Source organism: Phyllobates terribilis, unplaced genomic scaffold (assembly GCF_046119375.1).
Source record: "Phyllobates terribilis strain yellow unplaced genomic scaffold, ASM4611937v1 Scaffold_5__5_contigs__length_657084704, whole genome shotgun sequence".
NCBI lineage: Eukaryota > Metazoa > Chordata > Amphibia > Anura > Dendrobatidae > Phyllobates > Phyllobates terribilis.
This window is the reverse complement of record NW_027362765.1, coordinates 102,331,802-102,355,692: the sequence shown is the minus strand read 5'-3', so window position 1 is coordinate 102,355,692 and position 23,891 is coordinate 102,331,802. Positions and strand designations below refer to the sequence as shown.

At 47.8% G+C, this 23,891-nt stretch overlaps 1 protein-coding gene across 1 annotated transcript in view; it reads left to right on the top strand.

Moving 5' to 3' along the window:
* The window catches only part of ARFGEF2 (ARF guanine nucleotide exchange factor 2), a 45,503-nt gene extending 24,726 nt beyond the window's left edge, over positions 1–20,777 (top strand). Inside the window, exons 21-39 of the mRNA XM_073682644.1 lie at positions 15–173; positions 274–421; positions 494–593; positions 852–892; positions 987–1,156; positions 3,151–3,302; positions 3,379–3,551; positions 3,626–3,786; positions 3,975–4,105; positions 4,624–4,753; positions 7,456–7,591; positions 7,910–8,048; positions 8,128–8,182; positions 8,289–8,403; positions 10,115–10,254; positions 10,555–10,723; positions 11,249–11,387; positions 11,508–11,625; positions 18,721–20,777. Coding sequence (XP_073538745.1) covers positions 15–173; positions 274–421; positions 494–593; positions 852–892; positions 987–1,156; positions 3,151–3,302; positions 3,379–3,551; positions 3,626–3,786; positions 3,975–4,105; positions 4,624–4,753; positions 7,456–7,591; positions 7,910–8,048; positions 8,128–8,182; positions 8,289–8,403; positions 10,115–10,254; positions 10,555–10,723; positions 11,249–11,387; positions 11,508–11,625; positions 18,721–18,882 — 2,538 coding nt within the window. The 3' untranslated portion in view covers positions 18,883–20,777. The remainder of the gene's footprint in view (positions 1–14; positions 174–273; positions 422–493; positions 594–851; positions 893–986; positions 1,157–3,150; positions 3,303–3,378; positions 3,552–3,625; positions 3,787–3,974; positions 4,106–4,623; positions 4,754–7,455; positions 7,592–7,909; positions 8,049–8,127; positions 8,183–8,288; positions 8,404–10,114; positions 10,255–10,554; positions 10,724–11,248; positions 11,388–11,507; positions 11,626–18,720) is intronic.
* The last annotated feature ends 3,114 nt before the right edge of the window (positions 20,778–23,891 follow it).

The following is a 23,891-nucleotide window of genomic DNA, read 5'->3' as shown; positions in this document are numbered from 1 at the left end:
TTTTCTCCGGAAAGTTGGAAAGAGATGCATATGTCCAGGCCTTGGCTCGCTTCTCTCTGTTGACCGCCAGCTCCAGCATCACAGAAATGAAGCAGAAGAACATCGACACCATCAAGACTCTCATCACCGTGGCTCATACTGATGGCAACTATCTGGGCAACTCGTGGCATGAGGTTAGTTTTGCTCCTCTGATGGGAGAAGTCCTGCATGATAACGCTTGTCCTGCTCGTCAGATTGGGGATAGTTGTTTGAGTCGTGTGTGCGATGTTCTAGGTTCTGAAGTGCATCAGTCAATTAGAACTGGCTCAGCTAATCGGTACAGGAGTTAAAACACGCTACATCTCGGCGGGAGGCCGGGAGCGAGAAGGTATTATTAAGAGCTACACCACCGGAGGGGAGGAGTTCATGGGCCTTGGACTTAGTGAGTATATCTCCCTTGGGCTGTTGGAGGGGGTCCCACTGCTCCGTTTTTCTCATACTGGCTCTCTTGTAGGCACATTGGTCGGCGGTGGGGTTGACAAGAAGCAAATGGCGAGCATCCAGGAATCTGTTGGAGAGACCAGCTCACAGAGTGTTGTTGTCGCTGTGGACCGGTGAGGATCCATTAAATCTTCCATAAACTCTAGCATTATCATTGGTTCGGTCTTTAGCCCACAGGGAGTTGTTACCCTTCAGTAGACCCATTGTCAGGTCCTCATCTTTTACCCACAGTCTCGTTATTTACTGCCAGGGCTCATCATGTACAGAACTATGGAAGGCTCAGTTTCCTTTCCTGTATTCTGCTTATCTGGTTATTATACGATGTGTTATGGGATTTCTGCAGGAATAATAAAACCTATTTGTATCTGCAGGATCTTCACTGGCTCCACGCGACTGGATGGATATGCAATAGGTAGGTGTGAGCCCCCACGGGATGTAGGGGTCTCTGGTCAGGGTAAATGTCGGCATGCAGTCGCAGTATTATTGTCTTCTGTTGTGTCTTCCAGTTGACTTTGTTCGCTGGTTGTGCGCCGTGTCTATGGATGAACTGGCCTCTGTCCACCAGCCTCGCATGTTCAGCTTACAGAAGATCGTGGAGATCTCATACTACAACATGAACCGCATCCGTCTGCAGTGGTCGAGGATATGGCAAGTGATTGGCGACCATTTCAACAAGGTGATTCTTATTTGTTCCCTGAGCCACTCACCCTGTTTTTTTCTTTTTTATACTGCAATGTAGGAAGGTGGACTTAAGGCTTGTGTCAATCTCCTAGAGCCGTCTTATTATTATTATTTATTATTATAGCGCCATTAATTCCATGGCACTTTACATGTGATAGGGATATACATAACAAAGGCATTTACATAATCTTAACAGAACGAGTCAGTGACTGGTACAGGAGGAGCGAGGACCCTGCCCGCGAGGGCTCACATTCTAGAAGGGATGGGTGAGGATACATTAGGTGAGGGTAGAGCTGGTCGTGCAGCGGTGGTTACTGCAGGTTGTAGGCTTGTCGGAAGAGGTAGGTCTTCAGGTTTCTTTTGAAGGTTTCCACGGTCGGCGAGAGTCTGATGTGTTGGGGTAGAGAGTTCCAGAGTAGGGGGGATGCACGGGAGAAATCTTGTATACGATTGTGGGAAGAGGAGATAAGAGGGGAGTAGAGGAGGAGATCTTGTGAGGATCGGAGGTTGCGTGCAGATAAGTACCGGGAGACTAGGTCACAGATGTATGGGGGAGACAGGCTGTGGATGGCTTTGTATGCCATGGTTAGAGTTTTGAACTGAATTCTCTGGGCAATGGGGAGCCAGTGAAGAGATTGACAGAGAGGAGAGGCCGGGGAATAGCGGGGGGACAGGTGGATTAGTCGAGCAGCAGAGTTTAGGATAGATTGGAGAGGCGCAAGAGTGTTGGAAGGGAGGCCACGGAGCAGGAGGTTGCAGTAGTCGAGGCGGGGTATGATGAGGGCATGCACTAGTGTTTTTGCAGAGTCTTTGCTGAGGAATGCACGGATCCGGGAGATGTTTTTGAGTTGGAGTCGGCAGGAAGTGGAAAGGGCTTGGATATGTGGCTTGAAGGAGAGATCAGAGTCCAGGGTTACTCCAAGGCAGCGAGCTTGTGGGACTGGGGAGAGTGAACAGCCATTGACGTTGATAGATAGGTCAGATGGGGGATGTGAATGAGAGGGTGGAAAGATGATGAACTCTGTTTTATCCATGTTGAGTTTTAGAAATCTGTCCGAGAAGAAGGATGAGATGGCGGTCAGACATTGTGGGATTTTGGTTAGTAGGGGGGAGATATCGGGTCCAGAGAGGTAGATCTGTGTGTCGTCGGCATAGAGGTGATACCAAAAACTGTGAGACTCTATGAGCTGTCCCAGGCCAAATGTATAGATGGAGAAGAGCAGGGGTCCTAGGACTGAACCTTGGGGGACACCGACAGATAGGGGGCGAGATGAGGAGGTGGTGCGTGAGTGGGAGACGCTGAATGTCCTGTCTGTTAAGTATGAGGAGATCCAAGATAGAGCCAAGTCCGTGATGCCAAGAGATGACAGAATCTGGAGTAAGAGGGAATGGTCCACTGTGTCAAAGGCAGATGACAGGTCCAGAAGGAGGAGGATGGAGTAGTGTCGCTTGGATTTGGCATTTAGTAGGTCGTTGGTGACTTTGGTCAGGGCAGTTTCAGTCGAGTGATGCGGTCTGAAGCCAGATTGCAGGCGGTCGAAGAGGGAGCAGGAGGAGTCGGCACACTAAACATGTCCCTCAATCCCTACAGGACCTGTGCTCTTTATCCTCATAGTTGAAATTGATGATACTTGTGTGTTGGTTCCTGTATTATTGTAAATTATTGACTTTAGGCTTTGTATTGCAAGCCTTTTAGTAGCCATTTCGTCATTCTCCAGTGCCATAGTCATTGGTGTGGTGTCATGAAAGCCACATCCCCACGTGACCTGATCAGATATTATGTGATCAATACTACTGGCCCTGTGCTCGTCTGCTGTTGGCCTGCTCTAGTGATGTATGCTCGCAGCCTATAGCCTTAGACGATGCGGTCCCGTGATGGTGAAACATGTGGCCATATTTTGTGTCAGTGACACTAATTTGTTGGGCACTGCGTGTTCTCAGGGAATAGATTTTTTATTGTCTTAGATTATTATTGTGTCGTTCTGACAGGTTGGCTGCAACCCTAACGAAGATGTTGCCATATTTGCCGTGGATTCCCTCAGACAGTTATCTATGAAGTTTCTGGAAAAAGACGAGTTGGCCAATTTCCGCTTCCAGAAGGATTTCTTGCGTCCTTTTGAACACATAATGAAAAAGAACAGGTAACGTCTTAAGATATCGTTGGATCTGGTGCCTGTAGTCTGTGTTGTAAGCCTAATGTTTACCCCATTTTTTTAGGTCTCCCACTATTCGGGACATGGTAATCCGCTGCCTGGCACAGATGGTGAACATGCAAGCCGGGAACATCCGCTCAGGGTGGAAAAACATATTTGCAGTATTTTATCAGGCTGCGGCTGAAACAAACGGAAACCTGGTGGAGCTGACGTTCCAAACTGTGAACCACATTGTCAGTAAGTATAGCGCTGGTCTGGTATCTGCACAGCTATTCAGCACATCTTTATAACACATCTATCTGTCTCCCCAGCCAATGTTTTCCAGCACCATTTTCCGTCAGCCATTGACTCTTTTCAGGACGCTGTGAAGTGTTTGTCAGAGTTTGCCTGCAATGCTGCTTTCCCAGACACCAGCATGGAGGCCATTAGACTCATCCGTTACTGTGCGAAGTACGTCTCGGAGAAGCCTCAGGTGCGTGATGGTTGGTTAGTTCTCTCCAAAGCACGGTGTACGTCTCGCATGTAGTTTCACCTTGATCTTTTGCATTGGTCCAAAGTTTTGAACATTAGCCTCCATCTATATACCTTCCACCCGAGTCATTAACTATCTGGTCCATGATCTTATTCAGTTAATGACGATTGGGACTTAATCTGTTGCAGGCACTTAGAGAGTACACCAGCGACGACATGAATGTGGCCCCCGGGGACAGGGTCTGGGTCCGTGGCTGGTTTCCCATCCTTTTTGAGCTTTCCTGCATCATCAACAGGTGTAAACTGGATGTGCGGACAAGGTAATGTATAATGAATTGTAATATTTTGCTCTCTTTAACCCATGATATTAACAGTAGAAGACGAAGCTGAGATAGTAAGTAGTAACAAATTGAAAATAAAGTGCTACAAGTTCAGAAAGAGAATATCACCCATGACCACTATTTCTGTTTTCCTAAAAAATGTTATGCTGAAGTTTCAACTTTATGAAAACAAATTTGCAGGACACCATGTAGAATTTGTCCTTTATTATGTGGCTTAACCATTAGACTACGTTCACACATAGTGGAAATGCTGTAAATTTACCATCCGGATTTGAGGACAAAGTGGATGGGATTTGAACAAGTGGATGGGATTTGACCTGCCGCGCAGACTTGTCTATTCTTTCAGCGTATAGGTCGTAGATTTGCTGAGGTTATTCTCCATTGAGTTCAAGTGTTGCAATTTACTTGGAAATACACGGAAAAATCTCCAAGATGTGAAAAAAACACTTTATATATTTGTCTGTTGGCTTTCTTCACTTTTCTTAATTTCTTTTCAGAGGCCTCACTGTCATGTTTGAGATTATGAAAAGTTATGGGCACACCTATGAGAATCACTGGTGGCACGATTTGTTCCGCATCGTGTTCCGGATATTTGACAATATGAAACTCCCGGAGCAACAAATAGAGGTGAGTGAGAACCTATGCAGATTTACCTGATCCCCCCCCCCCCATAATTCCTATTACTAGATGCCTCGTAACATGATGTGCCTGAGTGTTTGTTGTGTCTCAAATCACCATAAGCCCAATATCAGACAGTGCAACTTATGTTCATACAGTGAAATCACAGTCATCAGACATATGGCATAGAGCTTGAGGCGCTTCCCCCTCTTCTCCTCCTTTGCTGCCCCGGATCCCTTCCAGAACAGAGCTACAGCAAATGATACCGCTCCTCCCCTACACTGTCCGAATTCACATGGGACACCTCTGAGGCGTGGAATCTGAGCAGGATTCAAAGCTAGCTTGGGCCATGGAGGATCTTATTCTGGCAGTGAGAGACACTGTCCAGGTCAAAGACACACTTGTCTCTCTTTCCCAGGAAACTGTCTCCTTCTGTCTTCACAGCCACCAACTGGTCACCTTTCCCAACTGTGAAAACTTTGTCTATCTACTTGTCAAAGAATGGAAATGCCCAGATAGGCGCATGTCTTCTTTAAGGAGGTTTGAGGCCATCTTTCCTATATGCGGAAGAATAAATTGCCATGTGGTCCATTTCCTTTTCCATGGTTCCCCATGTAGCGTGTGTCTCTAATGAAACTACTTTGCCCCTGATGAGGTGTTCTTTAGTGACCCGCTGGATAAGAAGATAGACTTCCTCTCAGAAGCGACCTTTTAGACAGCATGATCCACCTTACATCCTACCTTTGCAGCAAGGCCTGTTCAGAAAGGTGTATTTCAGCAAGGCCTGTTCAGAATGGGCTAAGCAATCGTCACTAGAATTTATCTTCGGGCGCTCCTCAGGAGGATCTTCTTGCCATCTCTTCCCATTTGCTTCACTTCTCAAAATTCCTTTGAGAGGATTCCCTTGTCTCCGCACAACCTGCAGCCCACACTGCAGCCAATTTGGTGGTTGTTTGTTGCTTCACTTTGGTCAGAGGACCAGGATCTGAACCAGCGTCCAGGCCCTTACTAGTTTCCTCTTCACAGGAGGCAAGCTCTTTGGAAAGCGAATAGATAAGACCATCAGGGATGCTACTAGGGGCATGAGTGCCCTGCTTCTCCAGAAATATAGATACCCCAAGACATCTAGATACTCCACAAGTTTTCTCTCCCTTTTGACTTCTCTTCCTCTAAGGCAACAAGTTGTCCTCCCAACCCTCATACAACCCTAAATTACTTCCTGGCAGGACCACCTCAAGGCCACAAAGCTGTCCACTACATGAAGGTGTTTCACCACTCAATCACTTTCTTGGTGGTTGGGACATCAGGGAGGTGGTATCTCTAAATTTCAAAATCATACTCGACTCTGTGCCTCAAAAACTGTTTTTTCTTTTTTTTTTCAACCCCATTCTTTTGTCCATCTCCAGTGTATACATGTGAATGTTCTCTCCACCGCCTGGTCCATTAGGGCCTACCTTTCGGTTACGGAAGTCTTTTGGATGTTCTGACTTTCATTTTCTTATCCCTGATGGAACACACAAAGGCCTGTCTGCCTTCAAGACAAGATTTACTAAAGGGATCAGGTCGACTATTGTGGAAGCCTACAAAGACAAATCTCCACCCTTTCAGTTAGCGTCTCATTCTAAAAGGGCAGGTGAGGCCTCTTAAGCCCCCGTCACACTAAGCGAGATCGCTAGCGAGATCGCTGCTGAGTCACAAGTTTTGTGACGCAACAGTGACCTCAGCAGGGATCTCGCTACATTTGACACTTAGCAGCGACCAGGCCCCTGCTGTGAGATCGCTGGTCGTGTCGGAATGGTCTGGACCTTTTTTTGATCGTTGAGGCCCCTCTGGGTAGCATGCATCGGTGTGTTTGACACCTTACCAACAACCTTGTTGACGACTCAGACACAGAAACACATAGGCATGCATTGTTATACAGGTCGCTACGGGTCGCCGCATCATTGCTGCGTCGTTGGGAAGATCTGACTGTTTGACATCTCACCAGCGACCACACAGCAACGCAGCAACGATCCCTGACAGGTCGTATCATTGTCTGGATCGCTGTAGCGTCGCTAAGTGTGACGGTACCTTCAGTCATCAGGCCTCTGTTTCTCAGGCTTGTAAGGCTGCCACCCGGGCCTCTGTTCACACCTTCACCAAAATCCACTCAATGGCGTCTGCCGAGGCTAGCTTGGAACACGAGGTTTTGCAGGCCTGTCTGCTAGGCAATGCCCATGGATAGCTGTTGTTTTTCTCCTACGCATTGAAACTGGTGTGGAACATTCCATTGTCCTGTGTCTCCCAATGCTATTAATGAGAAAATGGATTTTTTTACTTCTCATAAAATCCCTTTCTGGTGGAATACATGTAGAGACACAGCTCCCACCCTTCTCTTGTCACAGGGTTCAGTTATGGTTTCCTGCTGCTTGTGTGTGTTTCTTCAGGTTCAGGTCGTGTTCTGTTCTGTTTTTTTGTTGTGGAATTTTTACTGGTTACTTTTTTTTTTTTTTTTTTGGAGTTGCTCACCTACTTCCTTTGGCACTAAAATGTGTTGCCTGGTGTCCGAGGAGAGGGTGTAGCCCATCAGGAGAAGCCGACGCTTATCCTTCACCCTGTCTCGAGCCTTCTAGTGGCAGGTTGTTTACCCACGGTCCTGTATCCCCTAATGTATTCAACGACCATGTGATTTTACAGGAAGAACAAAAATCCAACTTTTTTTCTTTTTGTAGAAATCGGAGTGGATGACTACAACCTGTAACCACGCTCTCTACGCAATTTGTGATGTCTTCACCCAATTCTATGAGGCCCTGAACAGCGTTCTGCTCTCTGATATCCTTACCCAGCTACACTGGTGTGTGAAACAAGGTGCGAACCTCCCTGCTTGTCCTTCTCATGCCTTATTTACATTTCACGTGGATTCTGTGCACATTTATCAATAGCGCTGACACCTGCTGCCTACATACATGGGGGGGGGGGATTGGTAATCACAGGTGGAGATGCGACCATGTAACTGTGCAGGTGCCTGTTGTATGGAAAACTGATGGGGCAATGCCCAATGCATCACTGTATTCAGTGTTGCCGTTCATTGGTCCGTGTGTCACATGGAGGCAAATGTGTACTGGTACCAGCAGCAGGAGCTCCTCGTGGTTATATCCATTGCTTATTCTTTTCTGTGCTGTGCAGATAATGAGCAGCTGGCAAGATCGGGCACCAATTGCCTAGAGAACCTGGTCATACTGAACGGAGAGAAGTTTAGTCCTGAGGTCTGGCATCAGACGTGTACCTGTATGTTGGATATCTTCAGGACCACCATCCCAAGTGTGTAAGTGTCGGGCAGTCATCTGCACATGGTGCTGGAGGTATGTGAAGTCCATTTATCAAATATGATTCTTTTTCTCTAGATTATTAACATGGCGACCTTCTGGGATGGAAGATGATAACACGGATAGGCGCTATGTGAGTTTAACACATTGTATGTTTTCTTTCCGGTTGTATTGTTAAGGGTTTGACTTTATGGTGTTCTTGATCTTTTGTGCATTGTATTATTTTGTCTGCTCCACAGGATCTGGATATAGATCGTCAGTCAATAAGCAGTCAGGACAGGAATCCCTCTGAGAGGGCTCATAGCCAGCTGTCCAATACCACCGAGGAGAACTGGAGGGGGAAGCCCAACGAAAGTGAGTCTATCCTCTCCCTCTGGAGTAATACACATTGCAAGTCTTCCCTTTGTAGTGTAATACACAGTGCATAGCTCGCCCTCTGTCCTTCAGATGTCACATATGGAGCACAGTCTACCCTCTAGCTCAGATGTCACATATGGAGCACAGTCTACCCTCTCCCTCAGGTGTCACATATGGAGCACAGTCTACCCTCTCCCTCAGGTGTCACATATGGAGCACAGTCTACCCTCTCCCTCAGGTGTCACATATGGAAAACAGTCTACCCTCTCCCTCAAGTGTCACATAAGGAGCATAGTCTACCCTCTCCCTTAGGATTCACATACATAACATTATGTACCCTCTCCCTCAGGTGTCACATACACAGCACAGTGTACCCTCTCCCTGAGGTGTCACATATGGAGCACAGTGTACCCTCTCCCTCAGGTGTCACATATGGAGCACAGTCTACCCTCTGCCTCAGGTGTCACATATGGAGCACAGTCTACCCTCTCCCTCAGGTGTCACATATGGAGCACAGTCTACCCTCTCCCTCAGGTGTAACCTATGGAGCACAGTCTACCCTCTCCCTCAGGTGTCACATATGGAGCACAGTCTACCCTCTCCCTCAGGTATCACATATGGAGCACAGTCTACCCTCTCCCTCAGGTATCACATATGGAGCACAGTCTACCCTCTCCCTCAGGTGTCACATATGGAGCACAGTCTACCCTCTCCCTCAGGTGTCACATATGGAGCACAGTCTACCCTCTCCCTCAGGTGTCACATATGGAGCACAGTCTACCCTCTCCCTCAGGTGTCACATATGGAGCACAGTCTACCCTCTCCCTCAGGTATCACATATGGAGCACAGTCTACCCTCTCCCTCAGGTGTCACATATGGAACATAGTCTACCCTCTCCCTCAGGTGTCACATATGGAGCACAGTCTACCCTGTCCTCAGGTGTCACATATAGAGCACAGTCTACCCTCTCCCTCAGGTGTCACATATGGAGCACAGTCTACCCTCTCCCTCAGGTGTCAGATATGGAGCACAGTCTACCCTCTAGCTCAGGTGTCACATACGGAGCATAGTCTACCCTCTCCCTCAGGTGTCATATATTGAACAGTCTACCGTCTCCCTGCAGTGTCACATACAGAAAACAGTCTACCCTCTACTTCAGGTGTCATATACATAGCACGGTCTGCACTCTCCCCCCAAGGTCTCATACGATGCACAGTATACCCTCTCCCTTAGGTGTCACATATGCAGCACAGTCTACCCTCTAGCTCAGGTGTCACATATGGAGCACAGTCTACCCTCTCCCTCAGGTGTCACATACGGACCATAGTCTACTCTTTCCCTCAGGTGTCACATATGGAGCACAGTCTACCCTCTCCCTCCAGTGTCGCATACGGAGCACAGTCTACCCTCTACTTCAGGTGTCGCATACGGAGCACAGTCTACACTCTCCCTCCTAGGTCTCATACGATGCACAGTCTACCCTCTCCCTTAGGTGTCACATATGGAGCACAGTCTACCATCTACTTCAGGTGTCATATACATAGCACGGTCTACACTACTCTCCCTCCAAGGTCTCATACGAAGCACAGTCTACCCTCTCCCTCCAGTGCCATATGCAGTCCATCTGTGTAGTGTGCTGTGTGCGATTTGCCCTCCATCCTGTGTAGTGACTGGCCGCTGATTTATCACGTTTCTGTCTTTGCTCAGGACTTGCTGACCAGAAGTTATTTGCCGGGCTCCTTATAAAGTGCGTTGTGCAGCTAGAACTCATCCAGACCATCGATAATATTGTCTTTTTTCCAAGTACCAGCAGAAAAGAGGATGCTGAACATATGGCTGCAGCACAGGTCAGACCTTAATATGCTATGATCTATAGGGCTCTGGGTTTAATGTCTTTATATGGGATAGAAATGTGGATATATAATACTTATACTAGAGGGGTATGGGTCAGGCCGGATATATAATCCTTACACTATAGGGGGGATGGATCAAGACGAATATATAATTCTTATATTAGAGTGGGATGGTTGGGATGGATATATAATCCTTATACTAGAGGGGATGCGTCGGGATGGATATGTATGGTGGAAATGTTATAATAAAGGGGATATGGGTCACGCTGTAGTTACACCATGTTTCTTATACAGAGGGATACACTGGCAGAAGACTTCCAAGCTGAATATGAAGACCAAGGAATGTACAAATTCATGTCCACACCACATCTCTTTAAGTTATTGGACTGCCTCCAAGAATCCCACTCGTTTGCCAAAGCCTTTAATTCTAATAATGAGCAGAGGACGGCGCTGTGGAGAGCAGGTATGGCTGCATAAGACTTAAAGGGAATCTGTCAGCAGAATTTCACCCTCCAAACTATTTATATGTACATGTAGCTCTTTCAAAGGCAAGTCCAGCAATACCTTTACATGGCCAGTCCAATCCTCCATTACTGAGAAATCAGCATTTGAATTGATATGCCAATGAGGCTGAAGAGCTATTTGTAGATCTGAAGCCATTGTCACTCCAGCTCTATCCCCCACCCAGTGCCGCCTCCTCCTGCTTGAATGACAGCTCTCTTATCTGATGTCACCCAGAATAGAGGCTGTCACTGAAGCAGGAGAAGGCATCACTGGGCGGGGAATAGAGCTAGAGTGACAGAGGCTTCAGATCTACCATAGCTCTTCAGTCTTATTTGCATATCAATTCACACACTGATTTTTCAGTAACGGAGGAACAGACTGGGCGTATAAAGGTATAGCTGGACTTGTCTTTGTGGTTTTTCACTGCTGCTGATCCAAGACCTCTGCCCTTTAGCTGGTACTGTAACCACTTCCTGTTCTTTAGGATTTAAAGGAAAGTCCAAGCCTAATCTACTGAAGCAAGAGACCAGTAGCCTTGCCTGCTGTTTACGGATCCTGTTCCGCATGTACACAGATGAGCGGCGCAGAGATTCCTGGGAGGATATAGAGCAGCGGCTGCTAAAGTAAGAGTTGTGATAGCCCAAATGTCCAATCATCCTCAACCAGATTTGTGAGAATCCGCAAGTGGAGGCGGCAGTGGACGGATGTTTCTCCTTCTCTCACGTCTGTCTCTGTCGTTACAGTGTGTGCAGCGAAGCCCTGGCTTATTTTATTACTGTAAATTCTGAAAGCCATCGAGAGGCTTGGACCAATCTACTGCTGTTACTCCTGACCAAAACCCTCAAAGTTAGTGATGAGAAGGTAAGCTGATTCTTTGTTATACACTCCTTAAATAATGAGCGAACCGTCCCCCTATAACACGCCACTTTCTCATGGGGCAATTGAATGGTGCGATCCCAGTTATTGAGTCCATTAATCCTGCCCCCATCTCCAATGCAATGGCGAGGGGAGTCGATGGTTTGTCACAGTAGCTTGGGGGTCTGCTGAAGTCCTCTTTTCTCTATCGCTTCATTGGGGGACACAGGACCATGACCATGGGGTGTATGCTGCTGTCGCTAGGAGGTTGACACTAGGCAAAAAAAGAAATGGCTCCTCCTCCGCAGCATGCACCTGCCTACAGGCACCAAGCTCACCAGTTTAAGCTTAGTGTCTGTAGGAGGTAGGCCTGAATCCTAACAGATCCAACCCTGTTGTGTTTTATTAATACTTGTTCTTTCTTTTTCAGATACAGCTCTTCATGACTAACAGGGAACACTGTGTCCCCTGTTAACCCATCTCACAAGCGACCAAGAGAGCAGTGTGGCAGCCCCCACATCGCCCACTCCCGGACCCGCTGGACAGGACTTATCCCCTGTCACCTCACGGTGTCTCAGGGTGATTCCTGGTGGCCAGTCCTTGCCTGTCCCCCCCCCCCCCCGCCCCCTCCTCAGAGTGGCCTGGGAGGGAGATGGTGGTCCATGCGGGTGACCTTCCCCCAGATTCTGGAGTTGACACAGTCTCCTGCACTGTCCAGGACCGGACAGTGCGGGAAGGAGGACAAGCCAGGATCCCCCCCTTATACACGGAGGACCTCCTGTGATCATCCTCAGAAGGGGAGAGGAAGAAGAGGTATTGGGACCGAGAGGTACATCTCCTACTGTCTCTCAACCGCATGTCCCAGTTCCCCAGCGCTGCTTGACACTTCCTCCCCCTCACATCCTCACAAACATGGCGCTTACTTCAGCAGCGCTTCCCGGGCCACGCCCCCTTCCTCGCATCTTCAGCATCCCCCTCCTTCTTCCCCATTATGCGCGGCAAAACTGCCCGCGCTTTCCCCGTCAGGGGGCATCTCTGGTGGGCTGTCCCTCTTACCGGCGTGTATACGCCCCTTCCGGCAATCGCCCAACCAGGGCCGAGGAGCATGGTGACACTTCCGCCACGCCCTCGAGCCTTCCCGCGGACCTATCAACGGTCGGGTCCTTCAAGCCGCCCCCTTCCCTTCCGCCTTTCAGAGCCTCGGCGCTCCTCGTCATCAAGGCAGCGTGCTCTGCTCCTCCCCACCTTCTACTCCGAAGCCATCACTCTGCCTCACCGCAGCTCTGCTCCTCCTGCCTTACAACAGTGGCCCGCTCCAGCCTCACCTCCGGAGTTCCGTCGGGGGACACGGGACCCTGGTTACTTCAGGATCGGGTAGGCTCTGCCCTCGCACCTACCCACACCCTTTCCTGCCCACAGACTCCCTCCTCTGCACTATCCCTGGTCAGGCACATATGCCCAAACCCAGGGAGCTTTCAGTCCATCCCGCTCACATAGTCACATACTACGCCTGTGCTCTTTGCGGTACTAAGTAGCCCGCTTGTCTCACAACAGCTTTCTGCTTGACCTGCAAACCTCCTGCCATGCTGGCACCCCAAGATCCCCCCGCCGCCCAGGACGAAGGAACTCCCTCTCCTCCCGAGTGGGCTGTTGCTATGTCCCAGTCTGTCTCTGACCTCACCAAGGTATCTCAATCTCTGGTGTAGGTCTTAGAACGCTTGCCTATGTTATCCACGGCCACCAGTGCTCCGAACGTTCCCACAGACTTTTCGCAGGCACCCCTGTCCCCTCCTCCCAAGGGCAGACTTAGAGCACGTTCTCAGAAACGGACTCACACAAGCTCATCCTCCAGCTCTCCAGACTCCAAGATGCTCCCTGCGTCTCACACCTCTTCCCCGGAAGTCGCCCTGGGATCTAACTCTGCATCAGATTCAGACTCTGGTTCCGACACAGACCAATATTCCAGGATCCAGGACATGATTGACAGCCTTATAACGGCCGTCAATCAGACTCTGCATGTTAAAGAGAACGAGAGCCCTCCTCAGAACCACTCCGTTTCCTTCAAGAGAACTAAGCGCCCGGCACGCACTTTTTCTAACCATGCAGAATTTGATGGTGTCTTTCAGAAACAGTGGGAGCATCCAGAAAAGCGCTTCACAGGAAAGAGACAGCTAAACATGCTATACCCGTTTAACCATGACCTTGTCAGTAAATGGACGGAGTCCCCAGCAATGGATCCTCCTGTCTCTCGCCTCTCAGCCAAAACGGTGCTGTCTCTTCCAGGCGGTTCCTCCCTTAAAGACACTACGGATAGATAGGTTGAGGCCGTGGCTAAGTCAGCCTTTGAGGCTGCTGGCGCCTCCCTTTGTTCTTCCTTTGCCTCAACTTGGGTATCAAAAGCGGTGTCCGCATGGGCTAAACAGCTCAGGCTGTTTGGGTCTAAGTTAGACCAGATCATTTCTGATGCCACTGGGGGCAAGAGCACCTCCCTTCCCCAACCCAGACCAAAACGCCCTTTTCCTAGAAGACGTTCCCTTTAGTTCCGGTCCTTTCGTCAGTTCACTCAACCGAGCCCCTCCTCTCAACAGGACTGTATCCCAGCACAGCGGGAGAGACGTAAGCCTTCCTTTAGGCCCACTCCCAACTGGCGCGCAAAGGGTCACTCCTCCAAGTCCTCTGGATCCCGTTCACGATCCAACAGGTTTTCCTCAGCATTACTGGTCACTCCCACCTGGGACTTCTCCCAGGGTGGGCGGCCGTCTACTTCTGTTCCTAGACTCTTGGCTCTTGGCAATAGAAGACGCCTGGGTCAAGGAGATTGTTACCTCCGGCTACAAAATCGAATTAATCTCCAGCCCAGGAGCACGATTTCTCAGCTCCCGCTCCCCACAACCATCTCTGCTCCCCGGTTTCGTTCAGGCCATTGCCTCCCTTCTGCGCTCAGGAGTAATAGTTACCATCCCCTTTCAGGAAAGGTTTTCAGGTTTTTACTCCAATCTTTTCGTTGTTCCAAAAAAGGACGGCTCACTACGTCCGATTCTGGATCTCAAACAGCTAAACCAACAAGTACGCATCCGGCACTTCAGAATGGAGTCCCTCAGGTCGGTAATCGCCTCTATGGAAACCGAGGAATATCTATGTTCAGTGGACATTCGGGATGCGTATCTTCACATCCCAATCTGCGCACCATATCAGAAGTTCCTTCGATTTTCCTTCCGGAACGCACATTACCAGTTCACTTCTCTCCCCTTCGGGCTTGCCTCCGCCCCGAGGGTTTTCACAAAGGTAATGGCGACGGTCATGGGCATTCTACGAGCCAGGGGAATTGTAATTATCCCCTACCTCGACGACCTGTTAATCAAAGGCCCCACTTTCAGGGACTGTCTCCACAGCCTCCAGATCACCTTGAACACACACTCTCGGTTAGGCTGGTTGATCAACACAGACAAATCCTCCCTGGTCCCATCTCAATTCATAACCTTTTTAGGGATGCAGTTCGACACGACCCTTGCCCGGGTCCTCCTTCCGAGGGAAAAGATAAACACTCTCCGCCGGGGGATCCACCTTCTCTCTGACCCAAGTCCACACTCCCTTCTTCTATGCATGAGTGTCCTGGGAAAGATGGTGGCAGCTATGGAAGCAGTGCCGTTTGCCCAGTTCCATACCCGGCCTCTTCAACTGGCCCTTCTCTCAGCTTGGGACAAGAACCCGTCCTCTCTAGATCGACGCATCAGGTTACCTCTTCAAGTGAGAGGGTCACTAAAGTGGTGGTCCCGCCCCTCTTCCTTCAGACCCGGAAGGTCATTCCTACCGCTTCACTGGCAGGTGGTCACGACCGATGCCAGCCTCATCGGTTGGGGGGCCGGTGGAGTCCCCACGAAGTCTCACTACCGATTAGCATCTTGGAGATGAGGGCAATCTACCTGGCGTTGCCTCACTGGCAGGAGATCCTAGCAGGGTTCCCAGTCCGTGTACAATCGGACAATGCCACGGCCGTGGCATACATAAACCATCAGGGAGGAACGCGCAGCAAGCCCGTTTTGAAAGAGGTGGCAAGAGTGCTAGTTTGGGCCGAGAAGACAGTTCCAGCAATCTCAGCAGTCCACATTCCGGTGGTCGACAATTGGGTGGCTGACTTCCTCAGTCGGCAGGGCCTTGCCTCAGGAGGAGAGTGGTCTCTCCATCCCGAGGTGTTTCACCAAATTTGTTTACGGTGGGGCACGCCGGACGACGACCTCATGGCGTCTCGGTTAAACCACAAGGTTCCATCCTTTGTAGCTCGGTCCCGCCATCCGCTATCGATCTCTCAGGACGCGCTAGTCATATCATGGTCACAGTTCCAACTTTCCCCCTCTACCTTTGATCCCTCGAGTCATCAAAAAGATCAAGACAGAAGGAGTACCGGTAATCCTAGTAGCCCGGATTGGCCCAGACACGTCTGGTACGCAGATCTAGTAAACCTGCTCGTCGACTCCCCCTGGAGACTACCAGACCGTCCCGATCTCCTCTCTCAAGGACCTATTCTTCATCAGAGTTCTCGTTCTCTGAATTTAACGATATGGCCGTTGAGGCCGTGGTGTTGAAGAAGGTGGGTTTTGCTGACAACGTCATTCAGACCCTAATTAACGCCAGAAAGCCCGCTACCTCGCGCATATACCACAGAACCTGGAGAGCCTTTTTTCGTCACTGCGAGAAGGATCAGCTGGCTCCCATGTCTTTTTCGTTACCGGTCATTTTGGCCTTTCTTCAGTCTGGCCTGGAGGCGGGACTCTCTCTAAGCACTCTCAAAGGCCAATTTTCGGCCTTGTCCATTCTATTCCAACGTAACTTGGCTGGCCGTCCTCAAGTCAAGACGTTTCTACAAGGGGTGGCCCATCTGGCGTCACCTTCTCGCCCTCCAGTGGACCCATGGGACCTTAATATGGTCCTAAGCGTTCTACAACAGTCCCCGTTTGAACCCATTCAGGACATCTCAGCCTCTCTTCTCTCCTGGAAGGTGGCTTTCCTGATGGCGGTTACCTCGATTAGGAGGGTTGCGGAGCTCACAGCCCCCTCTTGTCGGTCGCCTTTTCTGGTCTTCCATCAAGACAAGGTAGTGCTCAGGCCGGTGCCTTCCTTTCTGCCAAAAGTAGTCTCCTCTTTTCACATCAATGAGGACATTGTTTTGCCTTCTTTCTGCCCGGCTCCAGTGCATCCACTGGAAAAGTCCCTGCATAAACTGGACCTGGTCAGAGCTCTACGTGTGTACCTTTCTAGAACGGCCTCCCTTCGGCGTTCGGATGCCCTGTTTGTCATCCCTGAGGGGCATCGCAAGGGTCTTCCTGCTTCCAAGTCAACCATCGCCCGTTGGATACTTTCGACCATTTTGGAGGCATATCGCGTCTCGGACAAACCTCCCCTTCCGGGAGTAAGGGCTCACTCCACCCGGGCGGTGGGGGCCTCTTGGGCGGTTCGCCATCAGGCTTCGGCTTCTCAAATCTGTAAGGCCACAACGTGGTCTTCACTCCACACCTTTTCAAGGTTTCACAAGGTCCACACTTATTCTTCGGCTGATGCCAGTCTTGGACGGAAAGTCCTGCAGGCAGCGGTTGCCCGCAATCTGACATAGTCTGTGACAATCTGGTGTTCTCCCACCCAAGGGACTGCTTTGGGACGTCCCATGGTCCTGTGTCCCCCAATGAAGCGATAGAGAGAGAGGGATTTTTGGTACTCACCGTAAAATCTCTTTCTTGGAGCCTTCATTGGGGGACACAGCACCCTCTCTGATTGTGGGCATATGTCCAGTTGGCCCTGTTGGGCATCTCATTCAGTTTTCACGGTTGTGCCCCGTTGGGCATTGCATAGTTGGTTATTTTATGTTTCTCCTACTGCTTTAGCCACTAACTGGTGAACTTAGTGCCTGTAGGCGGGTGCATACTGCGGAGGAGGAGCTATTTCTTTTTTTGCCTAGTGTCAACCTCCTAGCGACAGCAGCATACACCCCATGGTCATGGTCCTGTGTCCCCCAATGAAGGCTCCAAGAAAGATTTTACGGTGAGTACAAAAAATCCCTCTTTGCCGCCTACTTGATACTTTTGTGAAGCACAGTCACAGGTTGCACTACAAAGGAGACAGTGATTTTCACTATATATTGCAAAACTATTGTACTGCAGTATATAATACGAGCGATCAGTCGATCAAAGATTCAAGTACCTGGGTACTAAAAAAAAAAAAAATTTACAATTTTTTTTTAAAGTATTAAAAATTGTACCAAAAATAGTTTGCATCTCCCTCCTTTACCAATATCAAAATAAAGAAAAAAAGGTGCCAAATAAACATATTTGGTATTTTGCCATTGTAAATGTCCAATCTATTAATGTATAAAATTATTTATCCCATAGGGTGATCACTAAATATTTTTTTTATTTTTTTTCATACAAAATTCAGTTTTTTACCACTCAAAAAAAGTATAAAAGTTTGGTATCTCCGTAATTGTACAAAGAGTTATTTTGCCTGGTCGCTTTTATCGTACATTGATCACTGTAAAAACAAAATCCTGAAAATAATGGCGGAATTGCAAGGGTCTTTTTTTTTTTTTTTTTTCTTAAAACATTTTTTTTTATTTTTTAGAACATTATCTAGTAAAATGAACTATGTCGATCAAAACTGAAGATTTTGGGTGCTTAGTGTAAAATCTCTTTATCTTAGCCTTCATTTTGAGACACAGGCAACCAGGGGTGTATGGTAGAAATGGGTGCAGCCGCAGCCCCATGTCTGCATCCTACTGACACCAAGCTAAAACTGATCGGTTTGGCTCCGGTTGGTAGGTGTACACTACTGAGGAGGAGCTAACTTTTTATTGCCTAGTCTCAGCCTCCTAGTGGCAGCAGCATATATCCATGGGTTTCTGTGTATCCCAATGAAGCGGTAGAGGTAAAAAAAAAAAAAAGCCGCTATATGACTATGCCAACGGAAAATTTAAAAAAATAAAGTTATGGGTCTTGTAAGACAAGGAGAAAAAATGAAGTGTAAAAAAAAAAACTGGGCTGCGGTTGAAAGAAATGTATACGGTTAATATGTGTGGGTGACGTACAGTGTGCTTACTTGTGACTCCTTCTCTAGTTCAGGGCTCACGCCTCCAAGTATTACCCGCACTTGTGTGAGATCATGCAGTTTGACCTGATCCCGGAGCTCCGTGCCATCTTGAGGAAGTTCTTCTTGCGCATCGGCATCGTGTTCAAGATTTTAGAACAGCAGATAAGCGGCTCACGTCCGTCCTCCTAATCGTTGGTGACCGTCTGTGTCGTTGGCTGCGCAGAGAAGGGAGGCCGCTGTCATGTCCCTCTTTTCTCCAAGCTATCGGTTTCCTTTTCAGACTCTGGATCCGGTACTTTTAGAAGGAGGGAACGAATGTGTTATAGATTTTTATTTTTTCTACTTTGGGTGTGAGGCTCCCTAAAATATTTTAAGGTTCTTTTTTTCTTTGTATGGGTTGTTTCCTTTCTCCTGTTAGTGTTCCCGTGACTCCCGAAGGCTGCACTGAAATCTGCAGACACATGGTCCTCCCACATCGTACATCTACAGAGGGACTGTGCAGACATTTGATTAACAATGGGTTATTAGTCAGCTCTAATATTCATTCTGTATTCTCTGACCCTGCTGCTTACTTAGGCTGACACAAGAGAGCAAAAACTGTGCCCCAGCCTTGGAATACTTCACCACCTGGCTTTCCTGATGGGTGTTCATGGTGAAGCCTCCAACCCATGTGTCTCAGGTCAATACACTGTGTAAAACAGGGGTCTTGTTATATCTGTATATGTTATATGGCAGTGCCCTGTTTGTCCTCCAGTCCTTTCCTTTTTTGTGCGGTTTTTGAGTTTTATCCTGGACATCGCAGAAAAAGCCAACAGTATTTGAAGTGGCTGTCAGATCTAAAGGCACCTGAGGATAGTGGGGTAGAGGTTGAACTCTAGGATAGATGTTTTGTGATTTGCTGATTTTGGACTCTTGGGGCTCCCTCACACAAGCGATGATTTTCTCTTTCGAGAGAATCGGATCAGTTATGGTAATGACACTCGGCTCAATCTCTGATTGGAGTTTGAGACGAGTGTCATTTTTCTGTGATCCGATTCTGTCGGCTGAGTGAATCATATCACAGGTGCGGAGAAGACGGAGAACTTAATTTGTCCATCTTATCCATTGTCTGTGTCTACGGAAATCGGACTGCAGTCGGATGACATCTTAGTGCAGTCCGATGTTTTACACACACCATAGACTTGAATAGGTACTTGTGATTCGATATGCAGAGCCTCTCGCAGTATGCTGCAATTTTTTTCTCATGCCTCATAGTATAATATTGGTCCGAGTGCTATTCTATAAAACATCAGATATTACTCGTCCAAGTTATACGCTGGTGTGAGCGAGCCCTAAAAAGAAAGTCAGAGTTCTGCTCCTCCCACCGACACAATGATTGACAGCTCCACACTCATAGAGAAAGCCTGTGTCCTGCTTTCTTTGAGTCCCTCCAGTTTACACATGTAGAGCTGTCAAACACTGTGTGCAGGTATGGCAGAGAAGGACTTGCGTCCCTTCCCCTCTGCAAAATGACAGCTCCTTTAATGTGTTTTTTCCCCAGAGCTGTAGCTCTAATGGCATCTATTGAGGGCTGAATGGTGTGAATGTAATGTTATTTTGGAGGGGTGCATCCTTAGCTGTGGCCCCCTGAATCTCATCTAGAGTAGATGCCGCTGAAGCTTCGTCCCCTTGTGTTCTCCTAGGCTACCACATAGCAAAATAAAGCTCCGCTGTAGCAGCCTCCTGCGAAAGATGGCCGGAGAGGACGATGAGTGCAGCATTACCTGTGTCATTCATGTTACATCCGGCCAGTGTTATAATAATGTGGCCTCACCGGAGAGAACAATATACCGAGGATATAATTGCATACCTCTCCCCATATAAATATATATATATACCCCTCCCCATTGATGTATGATACTTCCAGTGTCTTAAGTTATTCCTTCTCCGCTCTCAACTCTGATTTTAATGAATCTGCTGGATGTAAACATTTTGGAATAGAGATCTACGAAATCCTCTGTAAAGTTTTCTATGTAAGATAGATTGTACCATAAGGTTATTATCTATTCTGCTGTTAATCAGGTGTCAATAAAGCTTTAATGGTGTTTGCTGTCAGCTTTATATCCGAGAGAAAGGGAGGAGGGACCCCTGGAAATTTTGATGCCTCATTCACACACATCCTTTTTCCCTGGTACCTCTGTGATCCTGTCTGGGCTCGTCCACGGAGCTGTTCACCTCTGTCTATACGGCCAGGTCGCTTATATATTCTCATGTTCCCATCAGATGACTTATTCCTATAGATTTATATGGAGCCTAAAACAAAAAGGTTCTGTACTTTACCAGTTTTTATATGTCTAAATTGAAAAATTATTGATGACATCACGGATAATAATAATATTAGAGATTCAGATAAGCAGGCGAATGAGCCTGAGCAATGACCATTGAAAGGAGGCAATGCTGTTTTGGGATGAAAATCCCCATCCCCACTTTTTTGACTCCTTTTTACAAGCTCGGCTGCTGTTTTATGATTACTTTGGTTGCTGAATTAAATGATTAGGAGCACAAGTCCCACCGAGAGCAGCAGTAAAATAGGAGAAGAGCTAGTACAGCAAAGGAAACCCCTATTAACCTATGTATTCACTGGTAACACTCCTTCCCCATCTGGAGTCCCAAATCAGGGATATTAAATAACCAATCAGCATGTACCTCCAAACTGCAAAATACTTAAGCTGATACTGACATGCAACAAATTGAAACACCGGAGTGAATTTTTGGACTCTTCTTAGATAAACGCTCATAAACCCACAGCGGGGTATAAGGGGACAGGTCTCAATCGGACCCCTATGCACCACACAATTACACTATGTCTTGTTCTAGACTCGTCTACCCTATTGACCTCTTTGGTAGCAGCTTTATGCTATGTGAAAACGTCATGTTACGCGCTTTGATTAGACTTGTTCTATGTGGTCATTTTACGTACTTAGAGGATGCAAACTTCCTCAGAGAGGAAGAGGATTTGAACTCCAGTGCAATGAAGTAGCAATCCTAAAAGTCAGTATTGATCCTTTAAAGAGCCTTGCTACATGACTTAGGCTGTGTTCCCACTATGCGTTTTTTAAGCGTTTCTGCAGCGGCAATTCCGCTGCAGAAACGCTTAAAAAAACGCTTGGTAGAAGGTCTGCCATGTTCCCCAATGATAATCCGCATGTGCTGTGCACATGCTGCGGAAATTTCCGCTGCAGATTATCATTACGGAAAAATCCGCAGCACTACCAATTATTTTGTGTAATCGCGGTGTTTTCGCCGCCATTGACTTGCATTGAATCGCTTAATATGCGCATGGCACATGCGGATATTAAACGATTCAATGTGCGGATGGTACCCGGGTCTGGAGAAGAGGAGACTCTCCTCCAGACCCAGGTACCATAGTACCTGTAAAAAGAAAAAAAAGTTGTTAAAATAAAAAAATACATTATACTCACCTTCTGATGGCCCCCGGTCTCAATAGTGATGCGTCCTGGCTTCGCGGTGGTCTAAAAGGACCTTCCATGACGTTATTTAGTCATGTGACATGACGTCGTCGGTCAAGTGACCTGTCACATGACTAAATGACGTCATGGAAGGTCCTTTTAGACCACCGCGAGCCGCCTAACACACCGGACGCATCGAACAAGGAGACCGGGGGCCATCGGAAGGTGAGTATAATGTTTATTTTTTACCATTCTTTTACTATAACTTGGTCACACTATATAAATCCATGCCGTTTGCATGGATTTATATAGTGTGACCAAGTTGTCAAGCACTTTCCAAGTGATGCTAAAATCGCTTGGAAAGCGCTCGACAACCCGCATGCGGAAATGCATGTGAAGAACGCTTCACATCCGCTTGTCCCTGGCAGGAAAAACGCATGTACAATCCGCATGTACAATCCGCATCCATTTTTTCTGCCAGGGAGATGCAGAAACGCTCAGGAAAAATCCGGAGCATTTATGCATTGTGGGCACATAGCCTTAGGATAAAAGCCAAATCAGAATCTCAATTTTCAGACATTTGTTGCCCCTCTTAAGTGCAAAGCATGATATATGATTTGGCTGTATGAGAGGCTTCAGAGAGAAAGAGGACTAGAACTCTAGTGCCACCTACTGGAAGTGGCAATCCTAAAAGTCAAGATCGACCCTGTAATGAGCCCTTAGGCCACAGTCAGAGGCCGTTTATATAGCCAAGTCAGATCTCATGCTTTGCACTGAAGAGGGGCAACACCTCGAAACGTGACTGCATATTGAGATTCTGGTTTGGCTTTTATCCTCCGTCATGTGACAAGGCTCGTTATTAAAATTGCCACTTCCAGTAGGTGACACTACAGTTCTAGTCTTCTTCCTCTCTGAAGAGTAAATTTGCATATTTAATTTCTTAGAGGAGCATTGCATGGCTTACATGTCTCCTTACACTGTCATATCAGGCATGTGACTCTCCACAAGGAGAGACCTTTCCCCTTAGTACATAGAGGAGATACGCTCTACATGGATAGGGTCATGGTACATATGGATGTCACGTTACATACATATAGAGACATGTGGAAGAGCCATACATAAATGAAGGATACACGTCGTTCTTGGACAGGATTGCATGCATTAATTCCACTTATTCATGCATGAGGTCATGTTCTAAACCAGGGATGTCAAACACACACAGGGCCAAAATGAAAAACTCGTGGGCCAACCAGTATACAGTATAATGGGCCCCACATAGTCCTCCAAAAGGAATAATGGACCCACATATAGGGGTGGTGGTGGTTCTGGTGTTGCGGGCCAAATAAAACCACCCTGTGGGCCAGATTTGGCCCACGGGCCAGAGTTTGACACGTATGTTCTAAACCATACGTGTCAAACTCTGGCCCGTGGGCTAAATCTGGCCCGCAGGGTGAATGTATTTGGCCCTCGACACCAGAACCACCACCACTATGTTGGGTCATTATTCTGCATGGAGGACTTTGTGGGGCCCATTATACTGTATGGAAAACATTGTGGGGCCCATTATTCTGCATGTGGGATTATGTGGACGCCATTATTCTGTATGGAGAACTATGTGGACGCCATTATTCTGTATGGAGGACTATGTGGGGCTCATTATACTGTATACTGGTTGGCACGCGACTTTGTCCAAGTTTTTCATTTTGGCCCTCTGTGTGTTTGACATCCCTGTTCTGAACGAAGGTAGTT